General features: G+C 31.6%; 1 protein-coding gene across 3 annotated transcripts in view; it reads right to left on the bottom strand.

Annotated features, from left to right (window-relative positions):
• Window positions 1–369: 369 nt before the first annotated feature.
• Window positions 370–12,778, bottom strand: part of LOC145258275 (rho GTPase-activating protein 24-like) — a 256,172-nt gene continuing 243,763 nt past the window's right edge. For 2 of the 3 annotated variants that reach the window (XM_080116273.1, XM_080116275.1), the window contains 4 exons: window positions 10,088–10,328; window positions 8,351–8,470; window positions 6,323–6,452; window positions 370–1,788 (listed from right to left, as the gene is read on the bottom strand). In XM_080116273.1, the coding sequence (XP_079972399.1) occupies window positions 522–1,788; window positions 6,323–6,452; window positions 8,351–8,470; window positions 10,088–10,328 (1,758 nt within the window). In that variant the 3' untranslated portion in view covers window positions 370–521. The remainder of the gene's footprint in view (window positions 1,789–6,322; window positions 6,453–8,350; window positions 8,471–10,087; window positions 10,329–12,778) is intronic. The other variant, XM_080116276.1, reaches the window with a different exon arrangement.

The following is a 12,778-nucleotide window of genomic DNA, read 5'->3' as shown; positions in this document are numbered from 1 at the left end:
GCACATGAAGTTGGCCGTCTGACACACACAAGTTTACATTTTTGAAAAATGTTAACATGTTGATATGTGAAAGAACTTTGACTCCTTTCATTAAAGCTTAAATTGTTAATGATTTTGGCAATGATTATAAGAAGCAGGAAAATAATTGAATCTCATCTGAGATTAGCAATTTAGAAATAGAAATTAAAATATGGATTCAGAAAAAAATCTGATTACATTTTTACAGCATTATTAATCAAATTAAAAAAGTAGAAGAGATATAATGATAAAACATTTGTGACATTTTTTTGCTGAAGTAAAATATTTTCATTTCATAAAAAGCTATGATGCGGCACTTTTATGCATAAAGCTGACAATTTGGTAGTCTTATTGGTTATGTGTATAAAACTGAGCAAATAGAAAATGTCCGTTCTGATTTCAAGTTTGAATGAAAATAAATAATTTAATGCCAGATGAAAAGAAACAGCTTTCAGCAGGTGTTTTTAAATTCACTGCTTATCCTTTATGTAATAGAGATGACTTTATGGATCCAGTTGCCCATATTTGGTTTGGTAATCATTTAAAATTATCTGTAAATCTACAACTTTCTGTATAGCGGCCATCTGTGCTGCACGTTCTCTTTCTAGCTGTTTTTTGAGTATCTCAATCTCTTTGACACCATCTTCATATAATCTCTTATACTTATCAAGATCGGATTGCAAAGAATTCTTTTCCATGTGAGCGGCCACTTTTACATGAATCAATTCATCTCGCAGATTATCAATATCATCCTCCAACGAAGAAATAGATGTTGGGCTGAACGGATACTCTTTCGCTTCTTCATTATCTTTTTTGGGTAGAGTCAGCGGTAAACTTCTCCGATCCTGTTCAGTCTCGGATTTCTGAGTGGAAGTCATAAAGGACAAGCCATATCGTCTTGTATTGTCAGACGTAGAATTTTCAATGGCTTCCTTTTGTTTGTTCAAAATTTTTTCCAATTCCGACTCACTTTTGCGTTTGCCAGAAGATTGCTGGAGTGAGCGTCCATGTTCTCGTGTTCTGCGAAGTAAGGGCATTGGCTGTATTTTGTCAGCGTTATTTTCTGACTGGTCAATTGAAGGAGGAACTGGAACAGAGTTTATCTCATTTTCTAACAAGTTGTCATTATCATCATTGTCATCATCATCATCATCTCTGTTTAGCTCCGTGAACACATCCATGGAGGAGGAGGAGGAATTATAAACTGGCTGCATTGGTGGTACTTCACAATCTGAGAGTGGCAAATCAATAAGATTGCCCTCGGGGACATCAACAGGCTCACGACTCACTGAAAAAATAACCTCACAATGTTTGATGAGGATTAATGCTAATTTCTGATTGAGTTCGGCCGTGGCCCTAAAAAGTTCTGGGTTGTCATCAGCATGTCGAATGATATTAGGTCCAAAAACCATTGCTAAATTTGGCAGGGTCATTTTGTTGACATGGGACTGTTCACTTACTTTATACAGATGTCGGCACAGAAACTGTAAAATACAATAATTGTCATCGTCAAGATTGTTGACTGCTTGAATAAAACGGGGAATATAATCTTCATCTGAATGTTCTTGATTGTCAACTGCATCAAGAGCAATTCCCATGAAGCGTTGGAAATGTCGACTTGGTATAATAGAATCAGGAAGCTCTCGGAAATAAAGTTTTAATAGTGAAGCTACAGTGTGAACATCTGCCTGTGTATCTTCAAATTTGAGACGATTTCCTGTATCAAAACTTTCTTGCAGTTCTTTAATTAATACAAGGCGGCCAGGCAAACTAAAAGCAAACAAAAACAGATTCATTAATTATTAAAAAAAAAAACAAAAAAAAACATAGTTAATCAAATACATTTTTGAATGCATTTCAAAGAAAAAAGAATTTAAATTATTTTAAACTAGTGAGGCTACCCAGCGTTGCTCGGGATCGTATAAACAATGAGAAAATCTAATTGGATTTTGAATATATTTGTTAATATTAGTAGAGAGGAATTTTTAATGGCTATGTGGTATTTGGTATTTTGAGCATTAAGTAGTTACCATCTGATAATGACCTTTGATTTAAAAAAGATCCCCTGGAAATATTAAGAGTAGCATTGTAAATAACAATGTTTTCAAATGTCTTTATTTCAGCACAGCTTTCTTATATTAACAGAAGAAAGTCAGCAAATCCATTCACATTTTGTATGCACTGTTTACATTTTGAAATCGAGTAATTATGATCTTCGTCGGTAAATATATGAAATCAGTCATAGTTTGATTTGTTCCAAATCGATGTTCGTGAAAATTTGATATTTGACATTTTTTAAATGCGATAATCACGATGGTATAATTATTTTGACCGGAAAATAAATGTTTAACTGTGTGTGTACCCCCCCCCCCCCAAAAAAAATACCAATGTTAAACTTGGAAACTTTGCCCCCCCCCCCCCAAAAAAAGTACAAAATATAAATAAATAGAAAATAACGATGTCAAACTTTCCATAACGCTCGGGAAAATGTAAACAGAAAAAAGAAAGAGCGAACATAACGAAATGAAACAAAACGGAAATGAATTAGTAAATGGTACCAAAAAAAAAGAAAAAAATGAAAAAAAAACTAACGATGTCAAACTTTCCAGAAAGATCGAAAAAATGTAAACAAAAAAAAGAAAAATCTGAGGGAATGAAACGAAATAAAACGGAAATGATTTAATCTATGGTTTAAAAACAAAACAAAAAAAAAATGGAAAGAATCTGTGTGTCTATATGTATAGTTCTTAGTGTAAAACTGCGAACAACGTAAAAGTAAGCAATATATTTGAGTGTAAAAATGTGAACAACGTAAAGTTAAGCCTGGTTTAGGTGTAATTTTGATATTTTAGATTATGAAATGCGATAATTACGATGGTATAATTATTTTGACCGGAAAAGTAATTTCTAACTGTGGGAGCGGATATACCCCCCCCCCCAAAAAAAACAAAAGAAAATAACGATGTCAAACTTGCCAGAAAGTTCATAAAAACGTAGACAGAAAAAAAGAAAAGTCGAACTGAACGAAATGAAATGAAACGGAAATAAATATATAAAAATAACGATGTCAAACATTCCAGTAAGATAGGAAAAATGTCAACAGAAAAATATAACGGAATGAAATTAAATATAACAGTAACGATGTAATATATGGTTAAAAAAAATAAATAAATAAAAATAAAATGGAAAGAATCTGTTTGTAATTTGTTTGTATTAGTGTAAAACGTGTAAGTAATGTATTTCACATAAATGTGAACAACGTATAAGTAAGAGTGGTGCATTTTCCCCAATAGGAAGCAGTTCAGTTTTTGTAAGCAACTAATAAACCCGTAAACGGTGGGTGTCCGTAAAAGTTCCTCATGAACTATCAAGCAGCGGTGTAAATGGGGAGCGGGAAAAGGAGAAATTTAATAGAGAGAAAAGATTTTACAACTTCCATTAAATCTAACCGATTTTGGCAGTGGACTCTCACCAGAACAAATATAGGAATAGACGATTATCGATCAAGTGTAGAGGTAATAGACCTATAGCACAACTCAGATAATGTGCCGCAGTTTGTGCATATCACATCTGCATGAAATCTCCTGATCTTTAATCCTATTAAGGTCAAACTCACACGAGAAAAAATGAGTTCATTTTATTTATATATATATATATATATATATTATATATATATATATAATAAATAATAAAGATGAAAACTTAAAAAAGGATTGATTGATTGAGGTAATAAAAGTTGACAAAATAGTTTATAAAGTAATGGAAGATGAGGACTTTAAATTTTACAATCTAATAAATATATATTTTTAAAAAGGGGCAAAAGTTATAGCCCATTGACTTAGAAATTGATGGTTGAATATAGTTAAATTTAGGCTTTTTTTTTTTTTTATTCCATTTTCATCTCAAACAAGGCACAGTTGACACTTTGATGTAAAGAAAAGAGCTACTGTCATGGACATAAGTTGCAGGAATACCATGTAGGGAGTTGAGCAGCAAGATGTCTGTTCACATTACACTTAAACTTATGCATGTCACTACAGTTGGGAAAACAGAGTTCCAAAGTCTAGCAGTTCTGGGGAAGAAACTATTGGAGTAGAAGGCTTTCTTACATTTAGGGAACACTATTGTGTAGGGGTGGGATTTTGCTGCTTGTCAGGGGGTATTTACGTAGAAGAAATACAAGTGCTTGTAGCTCGTCGGAGCATTCATCACTAACATATTTGTAGAACAAGCAGAAGGGACGCGACATTTTGTCAATGAAACACGCTGAAGCTTAGATTACAGTTCAGGATCTATCAGGTTGGCGACTCTTTTGAACCTTGTCCAGGAGCAGCAGATGCACCAGACCAAATGTGACAACAATACTCCATACATGGGTGAATGGTGGCCTTATAGAGGTACAGGATACTTTCAGGTGTAAGTAGCTTTCTAGCACGGTAGAGAGAGGCCACCTTCCTTGCAACCGTCCTGGCAATGCTCTCAATGTATCTGTTCCAACTCATGTTCCCTGTAAAGGAGTTTAAAAGAAGTACTTTCAGGTAATGTGTTTTTGGCCATTGCTATTACTGATAGAGAAGGTTTCTTGTAATTATTGGAGGAAACAAGCCTAGGCTTGGCAGCATTGAATGTGACCATCCATTTTTGTCCCCATTCCACTACAGATTGGAGGTCTTCCTTTAGTGTTTTTGCCATTTCCTTAGATATGTGTTCATTTGTTTTCCCCTGGTGCCTGTTGTACAGCATGGTGTCATCAGCAAATATACCCATCTCAGAGACTATTTTATCAAGGTCATTTATGAATGTCAGGAATAATAAAGTTCAAAGGATAGACCCTTGAGGTACTCCTGCATTTATATCATATTGTTTTGATGTACGACTGTCGAGGACAACCTGGATTTTTCTGTTCTCTAAGAAGGATTTAATTATGTTATGTATTCATTCAGTGATACCATATCTTATTTTTTTTTTTTTTTTAGCAAACCACCTTTCCATACCTTGTCAAAAGCCTTAGATATATCTAGGGCTACCGCTCTACCCTCCCTTGCTACTTTAACATTAAATATTAATCCTTAAGTGTGCATCGACTGGATACCATAATACTTAATTTGCTGTATCTTATACATAAGGTCCATACAAAATTTCAGCCAGATTGGCCCAGTTGTTTCCGAGAAAAAGCAGAATGGACAGATAAGGAGAAATATATATAACATGGAAAACATATCTAAAGTATTTAAAGTAGAAACATTTTTCTCCCTACTCAACCAAATTATCTGCATACCGTCCTTTAAAACAAATATAAATTAAAATAATGAGTAAGTAATATATGATCTCTGAATTTTAAATATAATTTCCAGGTCCTATACGATTTCATAATTTTACAGACGCGTTGTGGCGCAGCAGCAAATATTTGCTGCAGAGTTATTTACACATTTATTTATTTTCTTTATTTTATTTTAATGGCTCAGTCACCCCGGGTGGTCAGAGTCACCCCATCTTATGGTAAGTCTTTATAAATTTTTTTTTATTTTATTGACTTTGTTGCCAAACAAACCAATTGCATTATTTCATAGAAAAACTATCTTGGCTTCATTGTATTAATCTAAATTTTTTAATTAGATAAGCATTATCTATTAACATTTGATTAGGATTTAAATTTCACTTGTCATAACAATCATTATCATCATATTCAGTATAACATCGGTTTTACATGTTGGCTTGTAGAAATTGACTTCTAAACTAAACCTAATCTCTGGCCAGGTCTTTCTCTCTAATCTACCTTCTTCATTTTCTTTCATGTTCTCCGGATTTAATTTTCCTCTAAGGTCATCAGATCCTAAGCCTGTCTTTAAGACCCACATTACATATCTATTGTATCATTCTCATATTTCTCTCCATGCAACACATCTTTAACTCTTACCGGACAGGTTTCAATTGCATGCATCATCAATACTGCATACACATGCCTGAAAAACCCAGTGGCAATCGTCTGGTTAGTAACAAATAATAATATAAATGATATTTTTTTTTTTTTTTTACATTATAAATAAATTTAGTTTTCATTCAAATTTTTTAAAAAATTGTTAATTTTTAAGGAAATTTTTTCCCATTTTCTCTAAATGCTGATCAATAATGCAGATTCTCTATATGAAGAATTCTTGTGATTTGTCTTAAAAGTTTAACCCTTATCTGTTTCACAATAAATTAAGCACAAAGAATAAGCAATACTATTCAATCATCTTTTAACAGAAAATTATCACTTCAATGCTTTTTGTGCACACTAAAATGCATGAACATTCTTATTCACCGATACAAGCCTTCATACTCCAATCCTTTTGCTTCCAAAAATTCAACACATTCTTGAACAATGTAGGGGATCTTTCTGCCGAGCTTATGTTCAAATTCCATTGTATCTTTTAAAGGCTGGCCAAAAATCGCTGATAAAAAGAGGAAGAAAGAAGAAATGAGATTCAGCTGAAAAATAAGACTTCACAAAATTTAGCATCTACATAATGTAATCACTTTTAGAAATTGGGAATAAAAATTGAATGTCTGCAAAATTCACAATTTAATGATTTTGGCATTTTAAATTGGCATTTACATTTCTCAAACCAGATTAAATTTTTGTTGCATGAGACAAGTCGTGAAAGGGGAGATTACTCTTACTTACTTATTACCTCTGCCAAGGGGATCATATTTTTGTCCAAGTTTTTGTTGGACATCATTTGACCAAAATATTGGTAATGGTCTAATTTAGAACTGATTTAATTTGGAGGTCAAAGGTCAAGGTGATGAAAAAAAAAAAAATGAAAGTCACACTTTTGGCGATTTCTTCGCAGATCAAATCAGCAATGGTATAATAACAAAAAAAAAACAAAACAAAAAAAAACGATTCTTCAAAGGTTAATTTTGAATGTAGAAATTTAGAAATTCATCTGAATAAAAAAAAACATGCTAAAATAATATTTAGAAAGCCATTCTTAACATGGGGATTTGTAACTATTTTGAACTTACACTTAAAAATTTAATAAAAAAAAAGATATTTTAAAACTCAAATTTAACTTGAAAATATGATTTAAAAAATGGCACGGTAACATAAATGCATAAGCATCAAAAGTATTGAAGTATTTTATATCTTCAAACATAAAAAAAAAAGATGAAAATTTATTTTTTCTTTATGGTCATAAAATGAAAATATCAAAATAATCAAAACGTCAATGTTTAAAATAAATAAGATTTTGTGTTGACAAAGTTATTATTGAAATGTTTATTCTTTTCAAATTAATGTTTTGAGTATTTCCAGTAGCGAACTTTGCAAAGCAATAACAAGCCAGCAAAGTCAGCTAATATATATTTTTTTAATGAAAATACGAGGTAGATATACCATTTTTAGTTTTTAAGTTGACTGGAGAAAGATACAAAATAAAATATCACTTAAAAAAATTTTTTTTTGCAATATTTGGATTCTTCGAACTACTGTTCTCATCTTGAGTGTTATTTGCACAAAACTTTGGCCAATGTAACATCCAACCTTCAAGTGTATCTTGTCAAACTCCAAAATCTTTGTCAGGTATTTGTATGGAATTACAATGGAACTCTTCATGTATCTGAAGCAGAATATTCTATTTTCAGTTCTTTGTCCTTACTGTCCCTTTCTTCCTGACCTCGATTCGCGATACTGAGTATTTCCCTTCTTTCTGAAATGAACAACACGAAATATCTCTCACCGACCGAAGCAAATGAAAAAATACTGCCGACACAAAAATATCCAATGTCTTTTATATCCGCGGGGGCGCAAACTAATACAAATCAGTACAAACCAGATTTCTTGTACCATCACGCAGGCGCAGTGTCATTTGTGCATTAGACGTGATAGCGTTTGGCTTGTCATACATTGGCACCAACAACTATCTTTATAGACCTAAAAGAATGAAAAGATTGAATCGGTGAAGCGACATTGACAGATATTCCATAGTTAATGAGTTTGTGAAGCAACCCTTTGTGTCAAACCCGATCAAAGTCCTTTGATATGCCAAGCACTATTACCCTAGAAACAAAGCTCCATCAAGAGATTCCTTGATCATATACAACATTACAGTGAGCATATCAACAGTTGCAATGTAAAATCCATATTGCTTGTCACTCAGTAGATTGCCTTTGTTGAGTCGATTAACAACTTTGAAATTTCGAAATATGTTTGAAATCATCTTTTATATGCTGCATCCAAATTAAAAACAAAAATGGAAATTAATATTAAAATAATCTCTGTAGCAAAAATTGACTATATTATTATTATAAGACAAAATTTGAAACATAAAATTAATTTTTTTTTTACCTCCTCCAACTGATTTGTACATGACTAGTCGTATTGCTCGAATCCAATCTTGTCTATCACTCTCAGTATCACAACAAAACAGTGTAGTTTCATGATTTGGAACTCCATTTTTTGTTTTTTCTGATTACAAAATAAATAAAAAATTACAAGAATATATGAAGAATATATGTCAAATGTAGATTAAGAATAAATATTTTGAAAAAGAAAAACATAATTAAAAACAATGAAAAATATCTTTCCAATGCAATCAATTATTTATCTACAAAACTGACTGCGATATTAACATTAAATCAAACATACCATTAAATAACCAAATCATAAAGAATGTAAAATATTGCAATTTAGCAAACAGTTTATTGCATTTTTTGAAATCGTCTTGTAAGAGTTATCTACCTTACATTAATAACAGAAAAACTAGGCGCATGCATTTTATACATTTCCTTCTGTTTTTGCAAAGGTTATTAATTGAATCTTCTTTTATCGAAATGTTTTTCTTTTTCTTTAATATTTAAAATATGATCGCTAAGTGTTAGATTTTATAAAATCATAAAACATTCAGATATTTTTAGTGAAAGGAATTTGAAAAAAGCATTTAATGGGAAAATATTTAGAGTTAAACAAATTAAGTTTTAACTTTGATTAGTGATTCTTTCTGCATTATGACAAAGATCAGGTCACGTGCAATTTCTTCATCAGAAACTTGGTATTGGTAGGATTTGGGATGCTTTAAACATTTGGCGTCTCAGGTGATTTGGTCATGTACAGACAGCATACAACCTTTGCACCATTTCCATAAAACGCATGGATCTCAAAAGAGTGTGGTAAATCAATGAAGACCTAGTTTGAATATGCAAAAGTGATTTATACCATGCAACATGATCGATATCAACCCTTTGAATTGCATGGTATGAGAAGTTGCCTAGTGTTGTTCATCCTGGCATTTGGTACACTTGCAACAACTTAAATACCAAAACAGATTTTTTTGATAAGTATTAGAAAAGAATAAAGTATATTTTTATATAAAAATAGCAATCGATGCGAATTTTATGAAAAAAAAAAAAAAAAAAAAAAAAAAAAAATTCAATATAAATCGGTTATTCCGGCTCACAATCATTTTTGTATAGATATATAAATTAATAAAAATATAAGAAAATAAAATTATATTCTTTCAAATTGGGAGATATTTTAGTAGAAAAAAAGATTTCACTTTCTGAAGGGAAATCAGTATGGAGGGCCGACAACTCTGCAGCTGATCGTGCTAGTACCCTCTGTCCCATCCCTTTCATTATGGATGCTTGCAACCTTCACCTAATCGCTGTTGTAAGTATCAGATTCTAAATGGAAAACCAGAAAAACTAATACCAACAAAATAAACCAAAAAGTCATGATTTATACAATCACATTGTTTTGCAGGGCAGTAGCTAAACAGAAGTTTCTTTTCTAAACAAAAATTGTTCATTGTATTCAGACTCAAAATGTTACAGATTTTAAGATACAGCTTGACTATAAAAGCGATTCCATGATTTTAATTACAGTTCCATCATTGATTCTCAGTATAATTCCTTTACAACATCTTTATGATCCTGTCTTGACAACTTGCTGTCATTCAGTTTGTAGTCATATTAAAATTAAATGCTTTTGCTTAGCTTAACGTATAAATATATACAAACATAAAATAGATGAGGAAACGATAAATGAACATTAACGTAAACATTGAGGCAGATATGGAAAAGTTACCTGGCAGAATTTCAAAGAGATATTTGTCAGGATTGTCAGGGGAGAAAGAATGAGCGATCACCCTATTTCCGTGTAGAAAGATAGAGCCGAGGGATTTTAGATCACCTTCACGGTTGAAATAAAATAAGCAAGCGCCATTCAGTACAACCCATCGTCGCTGCCAAGCTTTAACTCGAGCCCTCTGCTTTTTGAGCCATCCTTTTTTTATAATTGGTTGTAGAACATTCACATCCATGGTCATCTAAAAGTACAGTGAAGTCAAGAGGCAATTATAAAAAAAACAATGAATTTTAGTATCATGATTAGAATATTATTACAAAATCTGATTCAGAATAATAATTTTAATAAAAGTAATAAACTTTCTAAATTTTATTGACATGAATAACATTAAGCTTAGTTATTGTAGCATCGATCACCAATAAACCATTAAAAAAAGACAAATAAAAAGGAAATACACAAGAATTAGTTCATGTCTTTGGTTCAGTCTGACACGTGAAAAGAATAAATTTTATCAACACTTTTGCTTCAACCCGACAAATTAAAAACTTTTGTCATCTGCATCAAAGCGGCACAATATGGTATCGTTAGAAAGAGCGATCTCTCGAATACATAATATTGAAAAATTAGAACAAAATCGTCATTTCATGTAGAAATGTCATTTTGTTTGATGGGGGAGGGGACTGGATCAGGTAAAAACCTTGGTTTTGATTTTTGTAAATCATGCATGTATTCGATTCATTGTTTCGTTTTAAAAAGCTAAATTTGCAATGTTGTCGTGGTCTAGTCAATAATGTGTTCACTTACAAACTTAATTTTTGCGAATTCACGTCCACCATGTGGATTCTTTTTTTTTTTCCTTACAAAATTTTGCTTCAGGTTTTGCTGATGGCACCCAAGTCCAGTTTTTTTTTCATTTAACTTTTTTTATAACTGAGCAACACTGTCCCCGCTAGTACAATAACGTGAAATCCAAATCAGATAAAAATAATTCTGGTACCGTCTTAAAGGACTGGGACTCTGACGAATAATATGTGAAAGATAAAACAAAATATTAATTTTTTTCTACCTTATTGGCCACAATATCTGATGAAGGTGTGTGTCACAAAAAATTGTCTTTTTCTAAACGATATCGCATGAATGAACTACCTCACCCCTCGGATACATTACCTACATAAAGTTGCAACATCATGGTATGACTGTCGCCGTGGACCAATGGTTTAGAAATATTTGTATTTGTGTTCATGCCCTCCTTATGGCAGATATTTCGTTTTTTTATTTTTAGCATATCTTTTAAAAATTTTATTCCAGTAAGCTTTTGCATCTAAAACAGGGTTAAAAGATTTTTGGTAAATGTTACCTTATGCCACAACAGAACACCAACAACTAATTTGTTTTTTTTAGGAGTATTCGTGATAATCAAACCCGACGCAAATTTACCATTTGCATGGTATGAAACCCTAGACCTTGGGACTATTTTGTGCCATTTCACCACCTTCAGTAGTGTTTTTCTTACATGATACATTTGCGTGCAAACGGGCATAGTGGGGTGTCATCACACCGCGTAGGAATACCCCTCAAAAGCCAAATTAGTGATCAGTGTTCTGTTGTAGCGTAAGGTAACATTTACCAGATTTTTTTAAGAATGGTTTGTTCCTTGCTAATGGAGTCAGAGATGGCTTTGTGACCGGGTTCGAATCTCCTGACTAGCAGTAATCATGACTCCTTGCATTGATGATTTCCAAAATGATGAAACACTGGTGTCTGTAGGTATTAAGAATAATATATATATGTATGCGCATGTGTGTGAACACTACAAATATTAGCTCTCATATGAATAAATTGGGAAATTTTAAAATTAACTTTTATGTAAATGGTAAAAACTAAATTACGTTTAGAGGAAAAACAGTAAATTATAAATTTCAAAAACAAGAATTATTAAATAATTTAAATAATTTATAGCTAAAAGAAGACACATAATCAAATACTTAATTTGCTATTTTAGCCCAGATTAAATAAATAAAAATGCTTAAAAACTGCAATCTACTTGTTGCAAAGCTTTTGTAATAAGATAATGACTGAAATAATTAAAATATGTATCTATTATTATATGTTAAATAATTAACTAACATATATATATATATATAAAATGCTAGTTAATTATTTAATATATATATATATAATAAAAATATATAAAAAATACAGAATCATGTGAGTAAATACAGGCCTTTCTTCCAGTTTTGTCTTTATAATTTACACACATCGAATAAGGCAGACGTATTCCCGTAAACATGAGAATTGGAAAGGATAAATTTGTGGGGCTCAAGTAACAGGTTGGTGAAGGAGCATAATGGTAGTTAAAGTCGATCACGATGCAATCGTTTGAGTTCGATGAGAAGGTGTATTTAAAAAAAAAAAAAAAAAAAAAATGGATGCGTCAATGTTTTGACCAATTAAGTTAAGTTATATAGAAAAGGATATCTTCGAATATAGAATGCTGACCACCAGACAGAGTAGAAAACGTTTTCTGTTTGTTCCTCAAAATATTAGTATAAATGTATGTTAATGATAAAAAGGCACACAAAAATATACACATACATTAATGTACATGTGTGTATATATATATCTACACACACACATAATAATGTATATATATATATATATATATATATATATATATATATATGATGTATG

This window comes from Euprymna scolopes, chromosome 33 (assembly GCF_053919585.1).
Source record: "Euprymna scolopes isolate OS-2025 chromosome 33, ASM5391958v1, whole genome shotgun sequence".
Classification (NCBI taxonomy): domain Eukaryota; kingdom Metazoa; phylum Mollusca; class Cephalopoda; order Sepiida; family Sepiolidae; genus Euprymna; species Euprymna scolopes.
The sequence above is the reverse complement of the archived record's forward strand: the minus strand, read 5'-3'. Positions and strand labels throughout refer to the sequence as shown.